Below are 23,275 nucleotides of genomic sequence, written 5' to 3'. Positions count from 1 at the left end.
TTTCAGGGCCAGTGTTAGGTGGTCTTGGTGGCCACTCCCAGTCACCAGTCTGGCTGCCACATTCTGGGTTAGTTGTAGTTTCTGGGTCACCTTCAAAGGTAGCCCAATGCAGAGCGCATTGCAGGTGCCTTGGCTGCCTGATTTCATCCCTGTATTTGTTGAATCCTGGCAAGACTTTTGAGGCGAGAAAACCTTATATTTTTATTGTTTACTTAAACGGAATGAGAGCGATTTCTTGGTTAAGAGGGAAACATAAAAAGGGAGAAGGTCATTCAAGTCTGCCTAAGCATCCTTGGAGGTCATAATTGTTCTCAAAGATTATCCTAAAATAAGTTGTGCATGGAAGGAGATTTGCAGCTCCCCAAAGGGCACTTTGGGTGGAAATCTCAGAGGATGACCATTCCCTCATTGTCTGTCTCCAGGATGAGCATTTTTCTCACTTTGGAAAGGGGGCTTATTTTTCAGAATTGGGTCTGCTTTTTGAGAGCTGAGTGAGCTCCTGAAGAAAAAGATTCTCTCATGTGCGGGGAGCTTTTGGGAAGGCACTCTGCACATGCTTGCAAACATTTGGAATCTCCCCAGGTCTGCCACGAAACACCTCCCTTGGCTCAAGTGCTGAAATGTATTTTGGGAGCTGATGATAAAAGAAGCCAGCAGCAGGCAGGCAGGCAGGCAGGCGGTGGCTGCCAAGAGGACTATTTATAAGCCCTGAGTCAGGCCTGGTCCTGCAAGCACACAGCTCTCCAAGGGCAGAAGCCCCCAGCCGCTGTCTCTGCTGCCAGCAGTCGAAGGCGCTGAAGGAGAGCCATCGTCTCTCTGGGAGGAAACTCATGTCAAGGTCCCCCCCCTCCTCGTCTTCCTCCTCCTCCAGGGCCTCCAGGTGGCGTTCCTTGGGGCTGGATGCGGAGCTGAGATGGAGGTGGGAAGGGGCCAAGAGCCAGGTCTCCTGCCAAGGCCCAGTGGCCTCCTGGGGCAGGAGGACCTACAAAGAGCCGCCCTCAGAGTGCAGGGACATGGTGGTCCAGAACGCCCTCTACACGGGGGACCTGGACGGGGTGCAGAGACACTTCTCGGAGCGCGCCGAGGTCAACCTGGTCATCCACGCCAAGAGCCAAGATCTGCGCTGGACCAGCCAGAAATGGGGTAAGGGAAGCTACGGAAGGCGGCAAGCAAGGTGGCTTGGAGCATGGAGGTCCGTGTGCCCTGGGGGTCCCTTTTCTACGATTCTATTAGGCTGCTCAATTGAGAAGTGCAGGCCGAAGGAGCTAATGATCCCGAGTTGGGAAGGGACCACAGGCCTCATTTAGTCCAACCCCATCTTTTGCCCAACAGGGGACTCGAACCCAGGACCAAGGTTAAGAGTCTCGTGTTCTCCAGCCTGAGACACCCCAAGAGCAAGAGTGATGAGTCTGTAGGGAGAAGGGGCAAGTCCCCCAGAGGAGATGTTCTGCACACAGGAAGTGGCCCAGGAAACATGATAGATGGCTGGTTTGCAATCCAGGTGCAGAGGGAGGGGTGGGCACGGCAGCCTCCCGCCCTCTCTTCTCCCCCCAGGAGAGGAAGGTAATGAGACCCTTTATAAAATACTTTGTTTATCCTTTACACTTTTGAAACTCCCACACACATAGAGTTCATATATTATTATGATAATATTATTAATAACAATAATTAATAATTTATTATTTATACCCCACCCATCTGGCAGTTTATTCAGTATGATGCTGCAATGTAGGGAATAGGTTTTTTCCCTTTAAAATATGTTGTTTTGTCAGTTAAAAATGATTCCCCACAAACAAACCTTTATTTTGGAAACATAACAAGAACTGACAACTCTCTTTTATACTGTCACTTTAAAAACGTGTGGTTTTTTGTGTTTTTTTTTTCCTTGTTGTATAAATAAATAAATTTTTTATTTTAAAAAATAAAAAAATAAAAACAAACAAGCAAAAAAACCCAAACCCCTTGTCTCTCCCCTGCCCACTTTCAAACTGGCAAAACCAAACAGGGATTATGAAAGTTGTGCTTGCAGCAAGGTTACAACGTTTTTAGAAGCAAAACGGAGACGGAGCAATAGGCCGTTCAAGTCACAGCTTTGCAGCTACAGATTGTGGTGATTCCTCATTTTAGGCGACTTTATAGATCCTAGAGGTGGAGAGTTGGAAGGGATCCTGAGGGTCATCTAGTCCGACCCTCTGCAATGCAGGAATCTCAACTAAAGCATTCTTTAAAAGGGGATTAGACAAGTTGGCAGAGGCGAATCATCCTTTCGGCGCTCCAGGACCAGAGGAAGGAGACCAGTTGCTGCCCCCCCCCCGGGGCGTGTCCTGCTTATGTCTTCAGTCGTGGGGAGCTGCTGCCTGGCAGAAGGGCGGAAGGTTTGCTTCCAAGTTAACGCGCGGAGAGCGCTCCCACCTCCGGCCTGTTCCTCCCGCGGACGGGGGCGCGCGCCTCACATGCTGCTGACCCTCCCCGCCAGCTGGGGCTTGCCATCTGCTCCTGCGGCCCTTCCCCCTTTGCAAACGGGTTTCTCGTGCCTTCCTTGTCAAAACAACCCTGCCAGGTAGGCCACAGCCACCGGCCCAGGTTGATCGTGCCAGGGCGCACAGGGCTGGGCTGGTGGGACCGAGCTGGGTCGTTGCGCAGCCCGTCTCGCTAAGCGCGTGGAGATCACCTGCCTTCTCCCCTCGCCCCGCTCCCAGTTTCTGGCGCGGCGCTTTCCCTTTGCACCGGCGCTGCTGCCGAGTCACAAGGGAGCCCCAGAATAGCTCGGGCTGCGACTTGACACCCGGGCACGCAGCCCTCCGTCCCGGGCAGCCCAGCTGCAGCCTCTGTCCCGCCGGAGAAGCCCCGAGGGTCCCGTCCGCCGGGGCCATGGAGCCCATCTCCACGCGCAAGGCCGAGGGCCCGGCGCAGGCCTTCTGGCAGGCGCTCTTGGCGGGCGACGGGTGCGCCATCCTCTGCCTCCTGGGCGACCGCGAAAGCGGCGTGGGCCCCAACTCCGTCTTCGACACCAGCGACCAGGACGAGTGGAAGAACTACCGATTCAACTCCCGCTGGTTGAGTGCGCCCAGAGATCAACGGGGGTGGGGGAGAGGCGGGGGTAGGAAAAGCGCCTTGCTGCCCCAAGGGAAACAGCTTGGGGATCGCTCTTGCGCCCTTCTAGCGCTTGCAGGCTTCCATTGGAACCTGCTTTCCGCGCGCCACCGTGCCCCTGAGCACGTGCAAAGCGCCCTTGTGTCTGCCGCCCGGCCCTTCCTAACCCAGCGTCTCTCCTCCCTTCCACAGGGCTCTGGTCGCTGACCTACGAGCAGGAGCTGACCACCCCGCTGCACATCACGGCCAGCCACGGCTACCTGGAGTGCCTGCGCCACTTGCTGCTCCGCGGGGCGGACGTGGACCTGGCGCCGGGCGGCCGGACTGCGCTGCACGAGGCGTGCGCGGCGGCCACGACGGACTGCGTGCGGCTCCTGCTCTCCTTCGGCGCTGACCCCCTGGCCGTCTCAGAAGGAGGGCTCCAGCCGCTTCATCTGTGCCGGAGCCCCGCCTCCCTCGAGTGAGTGGCACAGCCCCGACGGGGCGTCTCCTTGGGGCGCGTGGCCTGGAAGAGGCGCCCCTCGCTTGGCCCTGGGCTTCGGGCCGGGGAGAAGGGCCGCTCATCCTCCATTCGGGGGTGGGGTGGGGAACACAGCCGTCCTCTCCTGGCTTCCCAGAGGAAGGTCAGTCCTGGGGTCCTGGAAGCAGAACAGTCGGCAGAGGGCGCCCCCCTGGACCCAAACGGGGGAAATGCCCGTAGCCGCCGCCCGACCCCAATTTTTCTCCCTGAGCTGCAGGGCGCCCGAGACTACCAAGTTATATTGAAACAGGAGAATCCCACAAGCGCTTCTCCCTGACTGAAAAAAAGGTCACGGTAATAATGATTAACAATTCGCTGCCCTTTCAAGAAAACGGGCACCAGAATGATCGAGGGAACGAGCGACTGCCCTCTGGGGAAAAGTGGCCGCATTTGGGGCGTTTTACTTTAGAGAAAGTGCAAGTAAGAGGCGACAAGATAGCGGTTTATAAAATTATGCATAGCATGGGGAAAGCGCGTAAAGTTTTTGTCCCCATCTCATTAACACTGGAACTCAGGGGCATCCAGCTAAGCCAAATGTTGGACGGTTCAGGAGAGCCTAAAGAAAGTCATTCGTCCGGGGCGGCGGCGGCGGAACTCCCTCCCCCGGGAGGCAGGGATGGCCACCAACTTGGATGGCTCCAAAAGAAGAGTAGACAAATTATTGGAGGAGAGGCTGGAAGCTAGGAGAGAGAGAGAGAGAGAGAGAGAGAGAGAGAGAGAGAGAGAGAGAAATATTGACCACAGATTACCTGTTGGAGGTGCACACTTTACCCAGGATAAAACAGACTAATGGGGAGGGGGAGAAAACTCCATTTATTGTAGGAAATATACACTTGATACTAGGACTAAAGAGGATTCAGAGCGGCGCTTGTCTCTGCGATGGAGAGACATCCGAATTGAGAGGTCTCCTCCCGGCAGGAAGTATCAGCCCTAGCCGGAAGGAACGCGAGAACCGCCCGGTTCTGGATCAGGCCAGTGGCCCATCTCGCTGTGCCCAAAGCAGATGCCTCTGTTGAGAAGCATCCGAACAGGAGAGCAGCTCTCCATCCCGCCGGGTTGTTTCCTTCCAGCAACTTTCATTCAGAACGCTGGAAGCAGAGAGGGGAGCCATTGTGGCTAAGAGCGACCGTCCAGCTCAAGTTACAGATAGGTAGCCGTGTTGGTCTGCCATAGTCAAAACAAAAAAAATTCCTTCCAGTAGCACCTTAAAGACCAACAAAGTTAGTTCTTGGTATGAGCTTTCGTGTGCATGCACACTTCTTCAGGCCAGGAAGGAAACTCGAGGAAGGAAACTTTGCCGGCTCCTCTTTCTGACGCCTTCAGGCCAAGCTAAGCAGCGCGCCAAACTTTTAGGCCTCTTCCTTCATGTGAGCCGCCCTGAGAACTTTCCTAAGGCCGGCCTATAATAGAGCACAACAAGTCTCTAGTCTAGGGCAAGTTTGAAAACCCACCAGCCCAGCCCCTCTGGCGGTACCCAAGAGCCAGGTTGGCCGCGGCCAGGAGAGCCCAGAGGCTGCCCGAGTGGACCCCCTGGGGGAGCAGAGCCCGGACACAGGCCTGGGGACGGCGGGGAGGGGACCCAGGAAGGCACCGGGCGACCCCTCTGCTTCTTCTCCCCGCGCAGGTGCGCTCGGCTGCTGCTGTGCCACGGCGCGCGGGTGAACTGCGTCTCGGAGGAGGAGGAGGACACGCCGCTGCACCTGGCGGCGCGGCTGGGCCTGGCGGGCCACGTGCGCCTCTTCCTGAGCCACGGCGCCAGCCTGGAGGCGCGCAACGCCGAGGGGCAGACCCCGCTGAACGCCGCCTGCGCCCAGGCGCACCCTCCGGAGGCCCTGGGCGACTGCTACGAAGTGTGCCGGCAGCTGGTGGAGGCGGGCGCCAGCGTGGACGCCCCCGACGCGGACCGGCAGCGGCCGCTGCACCAGGCCTGCAAGGCCGCCAACCCCCGCGTGGTGGCGCTGCTCCTCGCCCGCGGCGCCAACGTCAACATCATGAGCTACAGCGGCAACACGGCGCTGCACAACATCCTCCAGGTGGCCGCCTACAAACTGGAGCACCGGCCCGAGCTGGTGGTGCGAGACCTGCTGAACCACGGCGCCGTCCGCGTCTGGCCCGGGGCCCTCCTCAAGGTGCGCGCGGGGCGAGAAGGGTCAGGGGCGCCTCAAGTCCTGGGGGCCCTGGGACGAGGGGGCGGGGAGGGGCTGGCTGGCTGGCTGTGAGCCCCACCAGTCCACGGCTCTTCTGTCTGCTATGGGGGTGGCAGAGGCGAGGAAGGCGCCGGGACTCTCCAGGGCACGGCATGCGCCTCACCTGACCTCACCTGCCTGGTTTGGCACCTGCACGATGGCCTCCTCGGAAAGGGCTGAAGTCTTGCTGGAGTCCCGCCATAGGAACCAACTCCTAGGGGCCGAGGGGGCTTCAGCCCCCCCATAAATGCCCCCTCCAAGTTGGTGGGCATTGCCATTCAAATGGTGTACGTACATCGCTTCATATGATCGATTATGCAGGGCGGGACTTACCTGCCCAATCACCCCCCCCAAAAAAATGGCACCCCAGAACCCCGTAAGCGGGTTTAAGAACATGAGAGCTTGCTGTATCGGGCCAGTGCCCCCCCCCCCAGTCCAACATGCTGTTCTCATTGAGGCTGAAAGAGCTGCCCGGGCAAAGGATCCCCGGAGCACCGAATGCTGTCTCAGGTTGCAAGCAAAACAGTCCTTGCAAGACCTCTCAGAGGCCGCCAGTCGTTATAATTACGGCGCTTCGGTCGCTTTGAGACCAGCAGCTGAGTGAAGCCGGAGCTCCAGAGCGCCTAAGAGCACCTGCGGGACGGCCTGCCACTGGGTTGGGCTTGTGAGCCCCGAAGGACCCCGCCCTCCGCCTTCTCCTCGGAGCTGCAGGGGGGCTCTGCCGGCGCTGCAAGCGGACCCTTCTGGCGGCAGGAAAGGCCCAATGCCCTCTGCTGAGGGTGGGGGGCGAAAGGGATGTTATAGGGAGGGAACGGGCCTCTCCTCTCCCCTCTCCGGGCAGAGATCAGCCCCTGCACCTGATCTCGGCCACCTCCCCGCGCAATGGGTTAACCATCTGTCTTAATTCCCAGGCTTGGCAGATTGCTCTCCCCTTTGGGAAAATACAGGAAAATCAACAATTAACACTAATTAATCTCCTATTAACACCAGATAATGAGGCTGGAGCTGCTCCGTGCAGCCGGCTCAGGCGCTGCTTCAGTCCAGTCCCAGAGAGAGGGAAGCCCCGGCCAAGGGGCGCCGCGCAGCCGCCTGAACCCCAGGGAGGTGCCGGGCCATGAGAACCCCGACGTGGGATTTGGCCTGGGGACTAGCGCAGCAGCGAGGGGTGGACCTCGGGGCGGAAGCACAACGCCCGCTAGCCCAGGGCCCCCCCAAAGGACCCCCCAGAAAGCAGCAGAGGGACCCCGGGACAGCAAATAGAAGGAGCTGCGTGTTATCTAACGCTTCAGTAAGGCAGAAGCCCTTGGAAAACATAATTTGCAGGGCGGGGGCGGGAGAGTTAAATGCACGTTGCCTGCATTGCTACTGAAATAATGGACATGGGCGCCTAAAGGTCGTTACGCCCGGGGTTTCAGCTCACCTAATGGGTCCATTCCCGTCAAGGCCCTGCTGCGACCGGAAGACAGAGCAGGGTCCTGCAGCGACTGGGCTGGAGAACTCGAGGAAGCCGGCCGTTGCTCCATCTGGCACAGCATCACCTACACTGGCTGGCAGCGACTCTATCAGAAGCATCTTCTGACTTCAGAAGGCTACCTGGAGGCCAGGGGGGGCGGCGGCTCCCAGTCAGGGGGCTCTAGATGGGATGGGTCACGCTGCTCTTCTCGGTTTACCGAGTCTAGAAGAGCAAAAGTGCGCAGCGCAAAGGAGCGACTCGGCGGGGCCTCCTTGCGCTGTCAGGCTCTGGCGCGGGCCTCTGACTGCTGCCTCCCCTCGTCCCTCCCGTCGCAGGTCTTGCGCCACTGCTGCGCCTCCCCGCGCACTGTCGAGGCCCTGATCAACTGTTACCCGCGCGTGCCCGTCACGGAGGAGTGGGCCGAGGCCGTGCCCGCCGAGCTGGTGCAGGTAAGTGCGCGGGATCCTGTGGTGGGGTGCAACAGCAAGAGTGGCTCGACGGGGCCCGTGCACCTCAAACACCGCGAGGTTCCTCCAGGCCGCTGCGCTCTTACTGTCCCCCCTACGAATAGCCCTGGTGCTCCCGCAGGCTTTCCTTGCCCAGCCCTTGCTGGACGGTGGCAAGTGCGCAAAGGAGGACCCTGGGGGGAGCCCCCGCCCCTGCGCGGCTAAGCCCAGCGCCCCCTCCCCCCCTCCTGACCGCCTCGCGGCTTCTCTCTTGGCAGCAACACCCGCGCCTCTTCCAGTCGCTCTTCGCCCTGGGCCGGAGTCCGCGCGCCCTGCAGCACTTGGCGCGCTGCGCAATCCGGAACCACCTCGAGGCCCGCCTGACCCGCGCCCTGCCGGAGCTGCCCCTGCCGCCGGCCTTGCGCGACTTCGTGCTGCTCCGCTTCGAAGACGTCCTGTACTAGGCGGCGGGAGAGGGGCTGGCTGGCTCACTGGCGGGAGGCGGGGGCAGGCGCAGTCCGAGGTGCGCAGCAGCTGATGCCTACGGGTGGGAAGGGTGGGTGGGGCTGGAGTCCGCTCCCCCAGTGCAAAGGCTCCTTGCGGGTCTGTCCCGTCGAAGCGGGCCACCCAAGCGGCCGAGGCAAGCGCGCGCATCTGCTCCAGGCCGCCGGCAGAGGGCGCTGGAGGCAGCGCAATGCCCGAACTAAACTGCCGGGAAACTTTTCCAGAAGTGCAACTTAGGAACCGGGAGGCTTCATGAGCCGCGGGCGGTGGCTTCGCTAAGGAGCGCTGCGTGGCCCCCTCGCGTGTATTAAATTGGCCTAGACTGCCGGTAATACGTTGATTTCCCCCAAAAGCCACAATTTCGCGTTCTTGAGATGTTCTTTCCCCCGTCTCTCCATTGCTCCGCTTGCAAGAATTCTTCCCCCCGTCGTCCCGTCTCCTCCCCAATTGCAGGGTTGCCTCCACTGACGTAGCAAAAGCGCCACCGGGTTCACGGGGGCTTCTGAGCCGCCTCCCGAAAGGTGAGGCGCCCGGGAGGGGGGACGCCAGGGGGCGCAGCTCCAGGACTCTGCTCCCAACCAAAGCAATGACGTCATTCACCGGAGCGCCAGAATAACTGAAGAAACACCCCCCGCCCCCCCCCAAACACCCCGCTTTGCTCTGGCGAATGAAGGAGGTGGTCGTGAATGAGGGCACTGTTTGCATTTCTAAATAAACGTTAAATGTTGCATTTCAGCTGACTGAAAATCCTTCAATGTGTTTTATAAGTTGAATATAAGCAGTGATTGATCCTGTTCTTCGGGTGGGGGGGGGGAGTGTATCTATGGATGAGCATGCATTTCTGGACTGGACTGGGGACCTGGCTTGGGGGTTGTGGGCTATGAGCCTTTCCAAATACGCCACAGGTTGAATCACCAGGCGGAGGGCGTCACGCAAGCTGCACCGGCTGCAATTCTTTCTTCCTCGCACAACTCCTGATGGTCTCTTCCGTTTGCATCTTTCTTTCTTCCTCGCACAACTCCTGATGGTCTCCTCCGTTTGCATCTGCCCGCCTCAGGGAAATGAGTAGAGGGACCCCTGTGGTCTGAAGAGGCGGGTTGCTAAATCGTCTGACCTGGGATGAGGGAGTTTCTCATGCCAGCTGATTTTCTCTGGCCAGCTAACAGCAGTTAGAGCCGCAATAAAATAACAATTCGCAGCATACAACATTCCAGAAAAGCGCAATAAAGCCAGTTTTACAGGATAACTAAAAATACACAAACGGTGGTTCAAAATATTGGGTAACAGAATATTTGAAAAGCCTGAATCTTTCTTTAAAAAAAAAAGTCTAGATTGGTGGCCGTCCTGCGGGAGGGAGTTCCGCAGGTTAACTCTGCGCTGCCTGAATAATCCCTTACTTTTGTCTGTCCTGAATCTTCCATTATTCAGCTTCATTGAATGCCCACAAGTTATGAGGGAGGGAGAGCAACTTTAGTCTGTGCATTTTCTCCACGCCACGCGCAATTTTATAAAATTCTATTAGGTCGCCGGTCTCGCTTGTCTGAAAAGTCCCAAATGCTGCAACCATATAGGGGAGCTGCACCCTCCCGCACGCCCTTGATCCTTTCAGTTCCTCTTTCTGAGCCTTCTTCTATAATATCCCTTCTGAGGCGAGGTGACCAGAACTGTGCGCAGGATTCCAAATACGGTCGCACCATAAATTGGTACAAGGGCCTGGTGACTTCGTCCATTTTCCATTCCTTCCCTAATGATCCCTAGATCCCACGGAATGATTTCCTTTTTCACTGCCGCCGCACACTGGGTCCACATCTTAATAGAGTAATCCGCTAGGACCCCGAAGTCTTGTTCCTGGTCCGTCACCACCAGTTCATTCCTCATGAGCTTGTAGGTGTAATAATAATAATATTTTCACCAACATGCATCACTTTACGCTTGTATACGTGGAATTGCATCTGACATTTTATTGCCCATTCAGTTTGAAAAGATCTTTTGGGAGTTCTCCCATTGTTTCAACGAACCTGAGCGATTTAATATCATCAGAAAACTTGCCCCCCTCACTCCCGTGAATGAGGCAGAAAGGGTCAGGGTTGGCCTGAGAACTGGCGGGCGCCTGAGCTTGACGAGGCGCTAGAGGTTCTCAGGACCTTTCCCTGCCGTTTCATGCGTGCGTTGAACAGCAGTGGGGTGAGAACGGGATCTTGTGGGAGCCCAGAGCGAAGCCGCCACTAGGTCGAGCAGGAATCTCTGGGTGGCCCCTTCCGGAATTCAGATCCCCTGTCCAGAGTGGCTCTTTGCAAAGACGTCGTTGGGCGACCTTCTCTTGAGCAAAACGGTGGGTGGGGGACACACACAACATGTCATAGAATGATAGAGTTGGAAGGGACCCCAAAGGTCATCCAGTCCACCCCGCTGCAATGCAGGAATCTCGGCTCAAGCATCCATGACAGGTGTCCATCCAACCTCTGCTTAAGGACCTCCAGGGAAGGAGATACCACCGCCTCCCGTGGGAGTTCGTTCCCCTGGAAAAGGGGTTGGGTTCCAGGAGGGGTCGGGAAGTGACCCCGCAGGAGCCCCCCCTCCAACCACCCCCCACAATCCCGCCGGGGAGGCCTTGGCATCTCCACCGGGCCGCCCCCCTCCTTCGGGAAGAGTTTTCTTTTGAGTGGATAGCGGGCTGGAAAGGGTCTCAGCCCAAGAAAGAGCCGTCGGAGCTTTCGGGGGTCCTACATTCCTGAGCAAGAGAGGGCGATGCCCGGCCCAACCGGCGCCTTTGACCTCGGGTTCTCGCCCCCCGCAGAGGAGGAGGAAGAGGTCCTGCCGCAGGAAGCAGCCCCGTCGGACCCCTCCGGGGTCATTGGCGCCCCCGCGGACGCGGGGGTCCCATCCTATGGCTTGCGCCCCGACCTCCCGCGGGGCTCCTGTCCAGGGTCTGGGCGGCTCAGCGGGCCGAGAGGCGACGGGGCGTCCCTGGTCCCGTCCGGGTCTGCGCTCCCGTCCCCTCCCCCGTCCTCCCCGCGGAGCAGCTGGTCCCGCCCCACCCGACAAAAGGCCCTTGTGCGCCCGGCCGGTAATTGGCAATCATCAATCACCAGCCATAATGGCTGATGAGGCGGGAGGGGGCGGCGCCTTCCCAGGGGCCCCCCTCGGCCTCTCCAGTGGGAACCCGCCGGCGCTCCCTGGCCCGGCCGTTGGGCGGGCGGCGCTGGGGGGAACTCAAGCGGAATTTGAGGAAGATGGATGAGCCCCGACGCAGGGCGACACCCCTTTCCCCCTCCCCTGCCATCTCCTCCCCTCCTCCCTCTCTCTCGCCCGCCTTCTCTCTCTCTCGGCAGAAAGCGCCAGCCCAGCGCCAGGCGCGGCAGAGGCGAGCAGAGGCAGCGCGGCGGCGGCGGCGGGGCCAGGAGCGCAGCGCAGCGCGGCTCGTGGGCGGCAGCGGAGGAGGCGCCTTCGAGGGCAGCCAGGAAGCCAAAGCAGGCAACGCCGTCTCCTGCCACGACCTGCGCCGCGCGCGCCGACGGACAAAGTGCCTGTGGCCGGGCTGGACCGACGGCGCGTCCGGCGCCCCTCCGACCCGCGCAGAGTCTGGCGCCCCGCGGGGCCCAGGCCGGGCAGCCCGGCTAGCAGCTGTCGGGGGCCGCGGCCATGCAGAGACCCACCGGCCAGGGCGCCGCCTTCTCCATCGACTCGCTGATCGGGCACTCGCCGCCCGCGCCGCGCTCCGGCCCGCTGCTCTACACCGGCTACCCAATGTTCATGCCCTACCGGCCGCTGGTGCTCCCCCACGGGCCCCTGCAGACGGCCGCTGGCCTCCCTCCGCTGGCGCCGCTGGCCTCCTTCGCCGGCCGCCTCACCAACTCCTTCTGCGCCAGCCTCGGCCAAGCTGTCCCGTCCATGGTGGCGCTCACCACCGCGCTGCCCAGCTTCGGCGAGCCCCCCGACGGCTTCTACCCGACGCAGGAGCTGCCGGCCGCCGGACGAGGCAACGCAGAGCCACCCTGCCGCCGACGGAGCGCGCCTGACGGCGTGGAGAGCGACGAGCTGCCCCCGGGACGGGACAAAGGGCCGCCGGAGCCGCCCCTCCACTTCCCGGAGCCCTTCCCGGGCCTGGCAGGTAGGCGGGCGGGCGGGCGGGCGGAGGGAAGGGGCCCGGGTCGCCCTCCGAGCGGGGCTGCCTGAGGCGCGCGCAGAAACGTCCTGTGGGGCGGGAGGGCGGCGAAGGGAGGAGGAAGCTGCCGGAGGGAGTTGAGAGAACTTTTTTCGGAAGGGGGAAGTTTCCTTCCAAGCGTTTGGGGCAAAGAAGGAAGGATGAACAAAAGTTCGCCCATGTCCGGGCCGAAGCAGGACCTTTCCCCGAACCCCACAACCAATCCGGTAGTAATTCCACTGGCCCCCTAAACGCAGGAACACGTCACAACAACACCCCCTTAGGCCAGGCATGTGGTGGTCTTGGTGAGACCACCCCCCCTGAACTTCCTGGGTGGAACTTTGATTCAGGGTCTCACTTGGGGAGTCCTTTCGTCCACCCCCCCCCCCGTGGGAGTTTCACTTGTGGTCCAGCAAAGGCGCCAAACATGCTCACGGAAGAAATTGAAGGGCGCGCGCGCTAGGGAAAGTATTTTCCATCACACAAACACACAATCCAAGCCAGCCAAACTGGTGCAGTCAGGGGCCTTCTGTGTCAGGAGATGAGCTCCCCCCCCCCTCTCTCTCTCTCTCTCTGTGTGTGTGTGTGTGTGTCAGGGGGGAAGAGATTCCTTGCTGTGGGGTGGACGCATCGGCTTGGGGGGTCCCCCTCCTCCCGGGCAGCGAGGGCGCGGAGTCCTGGGAAGGAGCGCGGTCCGCTGGACACCCCCGCAAAGAACTGTCCTCGGTGCTGGGACTTCTGTGAGCCGGCTTGGCAGGGGGGAGACCTAGAATCATAGAATGATAGAGTTGGAAGAGACCACCAGGGCCATCGAGTCCAACCCCCTGCCAAGCAGGAAACACCATCAGAGCACTCCTGACATATGGTTGTCAAGCCTCTGCTTAAAGACCTCCAAAGAAGGAGACTCCACCACACTCCTTGGCAGCAAATTCCACTGTCAAACAGCTCTTACTGTCAGGAAGTTCTTCCTAATGTTTAGGTGGAATCTTCTTTCTTGTAGTTTGGATCCATTGCTCCGTGTCCGCTTCTCTGGAGCAGCAGAAAACAACCTTTCTCCCTCCTCTATGTGACATCCTTTTATATATTTGAACATGGCTATCATATCACCCCTTAACCTCCTCTTCTCCAGGCTAAACATGCCCAGCTCCCTTAGCCGTTCCTCATAAGGCATCGTTTCCAGGCCTTTGACCATTTGGGTTGCCCTCCTCTGGACACGTTCCAGTTTGTCAGTGTCCTTCTTGAACTGTGGTGCCCAGAACTGGACACAGTACTCCAGGTGAGGTCTGACCAGAGCAGAATACAGTGGCACTATTACTTCCCTTGATCTAGATGCTATACTCCTATTGATGCAGCCCAGAATTGCATTGGCTTTTTTAGCTGCCTCGTCACACTGTTGGCTCATGTCAAGTTTGTGGTCAACCAAGACTCCTAGATCCTTTTCACATGTACTGCTCTCAAGCCAGGTGTCACCCATCTTGTATTTGTGCCTCTCATTTTTTTTTTGCCCAGGTGCAATACTTTACATTTCTCCCTGTTAAAATTCATCTTGTTTCTTTTGGCCCAGTTCTCTAATCTGTCAAGGTCGTTTTGAAGTGTGATCCTGTCCTCTGGGGTGTTAGCCACCCCTCCCAGTTTGGTGTCATCTGCAAATTTGATCAGGATGCCCTTGAGTCCATCATCCAAGTCGTTGATAAAGATGTTGAATAAGACCGGGCCCAAGACAGAACCCTGTGGCACCCCACTAGTCACTCTTCTCCAGGATGAAGAGGAACCATTGATGAGCACCCTTTGGGTTCGGTCAGTCAGCCAGTTACAAATCCACTGAGTGGTAGCATAGTCAAGACCGCATTTTACCAGCTTCTTTACAAGAATATCATGGGGCACCTCTTCAAATGACCCACCTGCAGGTGATCGTGGAGTCGCCTCTCCTGCCCCCCGGCACCTGGGGGTGGGGGGGCGACTAGCAGCAGAAAGGCCGCCTCGAAGGGCACTCAGGCACTGGGATCGGGCGACTGAGAATCCCCGCTTGGCGGCCGGCGGTGGTGCGCGTTGTGGGGAAAAAGCTGCTCCTGGTCCACTCCCGGATTTGCCTCCTCTTCTGCCGCGGGGAGCAGGCGTCCCCTTGCCTTGCGCCCCGTCTGGCTTCTTCCGCAAAGGGACCCCGATGCCCGCGCGGGACTTTGGCGCCCCCGAGCAGGACAGAGCGCGCAGGGAGCGCCGGTCCAGCCGCTGCTTCTGCCTCCCGGTTCGAAGGGGCGCCCACAGATTTCCTCACTCACTTCCGCAGTTCCTCCGGTGGCATCTTTCCTCCGGAGCGACACCCCTTTGCCATCCAGCTTTTTCGGGGCCCCGGAATCCGAATTCTCTCCCGCTGACCAGCTGATTCCTGTGACCCTTGCAGTGGTCAGCCAGGCTTTCAGAACAAGCGAGAATCAAATCTCTTTAAAGAGAGAAGCGTCGCAACTCAGTCCTAGACACGTTTACTCAGAAGTCAGTCTCATTACGCTTAATTGGACTTACTCCCACTTAAGTGCGTGTAGAACTGCAATCTCCTTCCAGTTGCAGCAAACTTGGGTACCCCGTGGCAAGAGGTTTCCTCTCGGGAAGGCCCGGCTTTCTGCCTTCCTCGCTTTCAGAGGGAAGCCTGACGACCCCCCAGGAGGACCCAGGGCGGCCTCAATCCCGGCTGAGATTCTTCGCCTTCAGGAAGCTTCAGGCTGCTGCCATAGTTATTTTATTTGATTTATTAAATCTGTATACCGCCTTTCACCCGAAGATCACGGGGCGGTTCACAACATCAATACATTTCAAGCACATCTCTGCCCCCAAGAATATTTGGAACTGTAGTTTGCCCCTCACAGAGCTAGAATTCCCAGCACCCTGAACAAAATACAGTTCCCAGGATTCTTGTTAGGGTGCTTTGAATTGATGGTATGCTTTTACCTGGAAGTAAGCCCTCGTGGCAATAAATGGGACTTGCTTCTGAGTGGAGGGGTGCAGGATTGCTTCTTTGGCCTGCAGCTTATTAATCGAGGGCTGGGTCTGTTTTAGTGACTGGGGTTTCCCCAACGCCACGCAACTGAAGGGCCCAGGATTTTACCTTCCCAGAAACGCCTCCTTGGTTTTGGCTCCTTCGCTGCGCCGGAGAAAGCGAGGGAGCCCGGGTGGCGTGGGCCTTCACCACCAGCGCAGGGATTCTCTCAGCTTCCAAAAGGACGCTCATATCGAGGTTTGGGTGAATTTATTTGATTTTTAAAAATATTTTTCGATTAATCAATTGAAAATATTTAGTTGGGTCAAGCCCTCCTCTGTATTGCGAAAACCCAGAAATGAGGAACGCCTCTCCGTTGACACCGGGGCCCCTCCCTCCCTCCCTCCCTCCCTTCCTTCCTTCCTCCCTTCCTTCCTTCCTTCCTTCCTTCTTTCCTTCTTTCTTTCTTTCTTTCTTCCCAGAGCTTTCCTGTCTATGCCATTTCTGTGCCAGGCGCACCAGCGGGTACCATTTCCCCTGCTTATAATTGTAGCGTTGGAAGTGACCGCAAAAGCCATCTAGTCCGGCCCTCTGCGATGCAGGAATCTCAGCTAAAGCAGACCGATATCCAACTTCTGCTTGTCTCATGGAAACGTCTCTGGGCCTTGAAAGGCAGCTGGATGTGGCTGAGCAGCAGCGGCGGGGGCTCCCTCCGTCCTTTTGGCATGGAGGGGTCCAAAGGCAGCGGCAACATATTTATTCAGAAATTCATTTGTATACCGCTTAAAAAAAACAACACAGACACACAGCGGCAAATAAATGTACGTGTGTCTTTACATTTATTTGGTTTTTTTAAAAAAAATAACATGTGTCAATAAAAAATTCACCTGGCCCTCTCTTCCGGGACTGCAGCTCATCTTGGGCAAGGCCAGTTTCCCGAAGGCGAAAAGTTCTCTTCCCGCAAAGCGGTTTCGCAGCCCCACAACTAGAGAGGGGCGCTGATCAAGCAGTGCGATGCCTAGGAGACGGCGAGCCATGGGGCGTAGGGGGGATTCGTTGTGCTGGGGCTTGGGGGGGGGGTCATCCGTCCACCCTGCTTCCCTTTTCCCTCAAAATCGCCGGACTGTCGCTCCCCAGAGTAAAACGGAGTGCCCGAGGTGGCTTTACGAGGGAGTCACGAGAAGGACTCTGCCTGGCTTCCTCCAAGGCGTGGCATCCTGCTGGATCCCCAGGGATCGGAGATGGTGGGCGGGCAGTGAGATCGCGTGGGGACAGGAGGCTGCCCAAGGAGCTCAAGAGACGCAAATCGCCCTCCTCCTACCCAGTGACCCCTGCTCACTCCTAGTGGCCGGAGGAGCGTCTGCGTCCTCGAGGGCGCGTTTCCTTCGCCAGCAGCCACTTCTGGGCGCTTCAGACCCATCGGTGCCACTTTTTATAGTGACATGGAATTGCAGAATTGGAAGGTACCCGCAACGGCAGTCCGGTCCACCCCATGCAAGGCAGGACTTTCAACAAAATAATCTCTGACTGGTTGCCCCCCAACCTCCGTTGAAAAACCTCAGATGAATCATAGAGCTGGAAGGGACCCCAGCGGTCATCTAGCCCAACCCCCCGCAATGCAGCAGTCACAGCTCATGAATCCCCGACATGGCCTGGGGGGGGGGGAGAGGCTCTTAATTCTGCGCGCCAGGCCCACCTCGCGGGGCTCTTCTTTCCTTCCTATGGCGCGGGGAGCACAGCCAGCGCTGTTCCTCTCCGCCGGACCCCGGGGAGGCAAGGGCGTGTATGGGGTGTGCGCCTTGCACCCTGAGAGGAGGTGGCACCTGCAGCAGAACAGGATCCGAAGGGAGGAGCAGCGGAAAGGGCACCAGGAGAGCCGGGAAGCCGCCAGGCGGGAAAGCTGAGCGCGCTCCGGAAGGAGCCTTCGCGGTTAGGAGTCATCGGCAGCCTCCAACTCCTCCCTGAATTCGTCTCCATGTTGGTGGCCATCCCTGTCTCCCGTGGGAGGGAGTTCCACAGACGCTGCTTTGTGAAGAAGTCCTTGGATGCGTCTCTTCCGACGTCCCTTGGACGTGACTCCGCTGCTTCCTCGAGAGGGAAACTTCCAGTCCCTCCGCACCGCCTTAAACGCCTCCATCGACGCGCACCCCCTTTTTCTAAACTGAAAAGCCCCCAATACTGCAACTTATTCATAAGTGAGCCACTGCTACATCCACTTGAGTTATTCGATTTAGTTCTTTTTTTGTACTGAACCTTTTCCAGCCCTGCCTGCAATACCGTTTCTTGATAGGAACGTGTGAAGCTGCTCTAGACTGAATCAGACCCGTGACCCTGCAGGTCCCAGGCCCTCCCCTGGACTTCTCTGCCCGTGTGAAGATGTGAACCGGTTTGCCTCTGGCCCTTTGGCAGTGGCTGCGAGTCCTGCTTTGCAGAGGGTTGGACTGCATGACCCTCGGAGGTCCCTTCGGTCTCTAAAATTCTAGGACTCTACGGGGCGGTCTGAGGGGACGGCCTCGTTGCAGGATTCCCAGGGGCAGCAGATGCCAAGGTTGATCTTTATTCACCCCTGGGCCGTCATTTCGGGGTTCGCCTCAGGAGCCAACGTGTCTTGGGCCAGCCCTGCCCTTTCTGGATCCCCAAAATTGGCCGCACTGCCCCCCAGCTGGCCTGCAGCACCGCTTGCTTGCCTCGTCCCTTCTTGAGAAGGCTTTTCCAAACCGAACTGTAGAGGGGGGGGGTCTCTTTCCTATTTTAACCTCCTCTAATTGAGGGGCGCGTTGTCTCTGGGCGTGGGGTGGTCTTGCCCACCTTTTTATTGGCCACGCCCACCACTTACGTGCCATCCGGGAGGTGGGGGGGGGGGCGTTGGCTGAGAGTAAAGCCCCACCCGTCGACCACATTAACTGCCACCGGCTCTCGAGGGCGACAGACGCGAGCCTTTCCCCGGGCGGGCTGGGGCGGGGTATATGGTTCTCCCCTGCATAATCCTCATTTAATCCCCACAACCCCCCTGTGAGGTAGGTTAGGCTGAGAGACAGCGACTGCCCCCACCCAACCACACACAGGGAGCTTCATGAACCTTAGTTTCCCCTGTCCTACTCTAACCACTACCCCATACTGCGGCTCCTCTCAGGGCCGTGGGGTGCTGGGCTCTGCGCACGGTCAAGAGAGGAGCCGCGGGGCAGGGTCTGGGCAGGGCATTCTGGTCCCCTCGCTTCTCTCGAAAACCCTGGAAGCGGAGCCAGGATCAGGCACGACGCCTGAAGAAGCCCAGACGGCGCCAGCCGCCCGCGGTCCCTTCAGAGCCACATCTTGCCCAATCCACGCGTGTGGCTAGTCGTGGCCGTTTGAAACAGGTGGCTGTGAAAGGCCAAAGAACGACCTGGTGGAGGGTCCCAGGCTCAACGCCTGGCATGCAGCCTTTCTCAGCCTTAGGCCACAGTATTGTAGAATTGGAAGGGAACCCCTGGGGTCATCCAGTCCACCCCCCTGCAATGCAGGAATCTCAGCTGAAGCATCCATCCCAGATTACCCCTCAGTCTCTGTTTAGAAACCTCCAAGGAAGGAGAGTCCTGAACCACAGATGCCCCAGAAGGGGGGGGGGAGTTGGACTACAACTCCCCTCATCCCTAGCTGGCAGAGATCATGGGAGTTGTAGTCCAACAACATCATTTGGGATCTCAGGTTGAGAAAGGCTGGTGGCTAGAGGGCTGTATGGCTCTCCTGTATGGCTCAGGCCCAAGCTATCGGAAAGATAGTATTCCCTCACAGGAACCTGCCCAGGTGCTCTCAGGTGAGGGTGTGAGAAAGCCCTTCTCTCAGTCTTGGGACTCTCATGGGGGGACGTGGGAGGGAGCCTTCTCAGGGGCAACTTTGGAACTCCCTGCCTAGGGAAGCCAGACTGGTCCCTCCTTGTGCTTCTGCTGGCAGGTGAAGACCTTTTTGTTCCAACAAGCTTTTGGGAGCTGACTGCTTTTGAGATCTATCCATCTATCTATCTATCTATCATCTATCTATCTATCTATCTATCTATCTATCTATCTATCTATCTCTATTCTATCTATCTAGCTAGCTGTGTGTTTAATTTTTTTTCAATGATTATTTCCCCCCTATGTTTTAGCTGTTGTTCTTTTTATCTGTAAACTGCCTTGTCAGGGAGAAATATAATAAATAGAATAATAACAATAACCATAATAGGGTTGGGAGAGAAATCCTGGAGGGCGGTTGCTGCCAGCCAGTGTAGACAATATTGAGCTAGACGGAGCAATGGTCTGGTTCAGCGAAAGGCAATTTCCTCTGCTCCTATGCCCACTCTTACTCCTCTCTCTCTCTCTCCCTGCCCCAACTGCCCCACAAGCTCAGCCAAGCCAGCTTGCCAACTTCCCGTGACCACTAGAGGCTGCCCTCATGCGGGGGTCTCTCATGGAACGGGGGCTGCTGTGCAATGCCCAACTCTGGGTGGCAGCTGCATGAGTTTATTCATTTCAGATGCTTTCATGCGAAGAGACAGAAGTAGGGTTGCAATGGGTTACAGTGCAAAGACCAGTCGCCTCCCCAGCTGGGAGTGGTGGGAGCAATGGGGCAGTTGTCACCTGACTCAGGAACTGCTGCCCCTGGCCTGTCACAGAGTCAGGGAATCATAGGGACACCAAGAGTAATTTAGTCCGGATACTGCCTCTTCTGAACTGAAACACCCCTCCTTTGCTTTTTATTGTGGGAGGTGGTGATGGGCCTGGGACATGATTTTAAGAATGAGAGTGCCTCTGAGCATATGCAGATTGCCCTTCTCTCACTGACTTGCTTTCCTGTGATATGCAGGAAAGCAAGTCAGTGCAAAGTTTAGCTGTGACCACATGGGATGGGGCCTCATCCTGCCTAGAGCAGACAGGCATCACCCTCAGGCAAAGAGTCCCACTGGATCCACCCCACCCACAGGGGTCTCTGGCAGCCTGCCTTCACTGTGGCCCCCTCCCCAAGAACTGGCACCCAGGGGTCTGCTACCCCTGAACAAGTTTTTTTTCCTGAGGGGGGGGGGTCTATAGAACCATGGATATTATTTATTTGACCTTATTAGTTTTAAATGAAAAGCAATTCAATGAGATTTACATATAAACAAACAAACCCACATACACTGAAACCATCTAAAAGTAAAACAGCGAGTGGCCAAGCTGAAAATAGCATTTATTTATATATAAAAAGCAGGATTAAAACATCCCACCCACTGAAAGCAGCCACAGATGATTAAAGAACAAAGACCTGGAGAAAAATAACTCTTGCTCCTCCTCCATATATTTTTCTCATCCCCCTTTAAAGCTGCCGGTACATCTTGTGGCAGTGCGTTCTTCTAGATTAAGGTTCCTCCAGGCTCAGGGTTGGCCCACGGCTCTCAGGAAAAGGGCAGGGGCGGCTCAGATGTGAGGTCTCCCACGGCCAAGCTATTTGCCAGGTGGGCTGCGTGGTGGGGGGTGGCAGGAGGGGGCCTCCAGGGACAGCCCAGCTTTTCCAGTCCCAGCTCTGTGCCATGCAAAGGGGCGACGGGGGCAGGGGGCTCTGGTACTGCCTAAGCCCTTGCGGACCCTCCTCAGCCCACCACTGGCGTGGACGAAGGTGCTCTGCCCAGAGTTAGGCCATCGGCAGACACTGGCTGGCAGCAACGGCTCACCCAAACGTCCTTCACCTGATTGCAGGCGTCGGAGGTAGACTGCATCTGAATGAGGAGGTTTCATTCTGGGCAGGCAATGCTCATGCCCACTGGTGGGCTTCTCCTGCTGCAGTTGGGTTAGAGCCCTTTCCCAGGCCAAGTCTGGGTGGGGGTCTGTGAGGGGAACCCCCACATTCTTTGCTGGCCAGGACTGGGGCAAGGTGGGGTGACTTTAATGAGGTGGAGCATTTGACTTGCAGCCTGCTTGTGTTTGTGTGTGTGGAGGGGTCCCAGGAGTCATCTAGTCCAGCCCCCACTTTGTGGTTTGGCTTCCTACGTGCAGAGGGCTTTTGAGCCTTCCTTCCCTGGAGGTTTATAAGCAGAGGCTGAACGGCCACCTGTCGTGGATGCTTGAGCTGAGATTCCTGCCTTGCAGAGGGCTGGACTGGATGACCTTTGGGGGTCCCTTCCAACTCTACGATTCTCCTATCAGGCTTCGCACACAAGAGTGATTCCCAGGAGCTTTGCTGCCTCCAACCCTCAGCCACTGGAACTCGAAGCCTCCCATAGCCCTGTCCTATCGAAGCGCATTCAAAATACCCACCTGTTCCACACTTGGAATCATAGGAGGGGATCCCAAGGGTCATCCAGCTCAACCCCCCGCAATGCCGGACCTCTGGGCACTGCAGTTCACCTCGCACAGAATGAGTTTCCAGAAACCCTGAACTAGCTTAGAGCACCCAGAATTCTTCGGGGTGGCAGAGGAAAAATGCGCTTTCGAGGCACCCAGCTCGATCCCCGCTTCCGCTGACTTCGTTCCGGGGCGGGCAGTGTGTCGTGCCGCGACCCCCATCCCCTGTCCCTTCTCGCGGGGCAGGGCTAGGCACGCCTGCTGCGTTTTGCAGCTGTAGAATTGCAGCAGAGTTGGGCGGGATCCGGCGGTCATCCATTCCAGCCCCGCGCAATGCAGGAATCGCAACTCGACCACGCGCAGGTGGGCTGGTGGGGCAGGGTGGGCGCGCCCGCCGGGTTCCCTTCGCCCCGCTCACGTCTCCCCTCTGCCTGTCTGTTTTCTCTGAGCAGAAGTGAAGGCCTACAGTTCCGACGAGGAGAAGCTGGACGGGCGGCCCGGCGAGGCGGCGGGCGGCAGCGAGCGCGAAGAGGAGGAGAGCTCGGCCGAGAGCGAAGAGGAGCCCTTCCTGGACGGGGCGGGCGGCGGCGGCAGTGCTCTGGGCGCCGGGCCCAAGGCCAAGGCCAAGCGGGTCCCCGGCGAGCCGGCCTCGTCGTCGTCCTCGGGCTCTGCGCCCTCGTCGTCGGGGCCGGGCAAGAGCCGCCGTCGGCGCACGGCCTTCACCAGCGAGCAGCTGCTGGAGCTGGAGAAGGAGTTTCACTGCAAGAAGTACCTGTCGCTGACGGAGCGCTCGCAGATCGCGCACGCGCTCAAGCTCAGCGAGGTGCAGGTCAAGATCTGGTTCCAGAACCGGCGCGCCAAGTGGAAGCGCATCAAGGCCGGCAACGTCAGCGGCCGCTCCGGGGAGCCCGTCAGGAACCCCAAGATCGTCGTGCCCATCCCCGTCCACGTCAACCGCTTCGCCGTGCGCAGCCAGCACCAGCAGCTGGAGCAGGGACAGCACCCCTGAGCCCCCCCCGCCCCATGGACGGACTGCGCGGACGGGGAGGCGGGCGCCCCCGGCCGCCCCCGACCCTCTCCCTGCCCCCCGCACGCGCCCTTGTACCATAGCCCTTATTTATTCGGTGTAAAGTCTATACAGAGGGGCGCTCCTTCCTCAAGGCGGGCGGCGTCGGGGGCCCCGCACAACCCCCCCCCCGCCCGCGTCAATGTGTCAGTTCCGTGCAGAGTCGTGATGAAAGTCAATAAACTTACTTTTCTATTGGCGTGGCCCCGCGGCTCAGTGTGGGGGCGACGGGGCGGGAGGTTGCCCCCCCATCCCGAAGCAGGAGTCTTTCCCGGCTGCGGCTGCCGTCGTTTCTCTCGCAGAGCCCCCGCCCTACCGGCCCACTTCCTGACCCGCCCCAACGAGGCGGCGCCCCGTCCCCGCCTCCTTAGGCAGCGCGCAAGTTCCGAGGGGGCCTCCTGCTTCCTGGGGGGCGGGGCGCGCGCGGTCCCAGCAGAGCTTTGCAAGCCAGATGTGCGGACGGGGACCTCCGACGAGGCCCGACGCGCCCACGAAGGCCAGGCGGCGTGCGCTGCTCGCTGCGCAAAGAGGACAAGCCCGCTGCTGCCCTTGCCGTCCACGGAGAAGGCACCCCAAGACAGGCCCCACTTGCCCCCCCCCCACAAACCCAGTCAGTGGCT

At 58.5% G+C, this 23,275-nt stretch overlaps 3 protein-coding genes across 4 annotated transcripts in view; 2 read left to right on the top strand and 1 right to left on the bottom strand.

Annotated features, from left to right (window-relative positions):
- Window positions 1-23,275, bottom strand: part of LOC310827696 (uncharacterized protein) — a 751,453-nt gene that overhangs the window by 373,458 nt on the left and 354,720 nt on the right. The window lies entirely within an intron of this gene.
- Window positions 707-8,937, top strand: ASB10 (ankyrin repeat and SOCS box containing 10). The gene is made up of 6 exons (XM_083704289.1): window positions 707-1,143; window positions 3,286-3,553; window positions 5,238-5,742; window positions 7,588-7,701; window positions 7,977-8,221; window positions 8,656-8,937. The coding sequence occupies exons 1-5, from the start codon at window positions 831-833 to the stop codon at window positions 8,160-8,162; spliced, it is 1,386 nt and encodes a 461-aa protein (XP_083560415.1). The 5' UTR covers window positions 707-830; the 3' UTR covers window positions 8,163-8,221; window positions 8,656-8,937.
- On the top strand, window positions 11,822-22,664 carry GBX1 (gastrulation brain homeobox 1). Its single transcript, XM_083704300.1, has 2 exons — window positions 11,822-12,313; window positions 22,042-22,664. Exons 1-2 carry the CDS (start codon window positions 11,845-11,847, stop codon window positions 22,596-22,598), a joined length of 1,026 nt encoding a protein of 341 aa, XP_083560426.1. The 5' UTR covers window positions 11,822-11,844; the 3' UTR covers window positions 22,599-22,664.

This window comes from Podarcis gaigeae (genome assembly GCF_964106915.1).
Source record: "Podarcis gaigeae genome assembly, chromosome: 12".
Lineage (NCBI taxonomy): Eukaryota > Metazoa > Chordata > Lepidosauria > Squamata > Lacertidae > Podarcis > Podarcis gaigeae.
This window is presented reverse-complemented; position numbering and strand designations above follow the sequence as displayed.

Coding starts and splice junctions, on each gene's coding strand:
- ASB10 (XM_083704289.1), top strand. CDS start 831: ATGTCAAGGTCCCCCCCCTCCTCGTCTTCCTCCTCCTCCAGGGCCTCC. Junction 1,144..3,285: donor CTGGACCAGCCAGAAATGGG/GTAAGGGAAGCT, acceptor TCCCTTCCACAG/GGCTCTGGTCGCTGACCTAC. Junction 3,554..5,237: donor CGGAGCCCCGCCTCCCTCGA/GTGAGTGGCACA, acceptor CTCCCCGCGCAG/GTGCGCTCGGCTGCTGCTGT.
- GBX1 (XM_083704300.1), top strand. CDS start 11,845: ATGCAGAGACCCACCGGCCAGGGCGCCGCCTTCTCCATCGACTCGCTG. Junction 12,314..22,041: donor GCCCTTCCCGGGCCTGGCAG/GTAGGCGGGCGG, acceptor TTCTCTGAGCAG/AAGTGAAGGCCTACAGTTCC.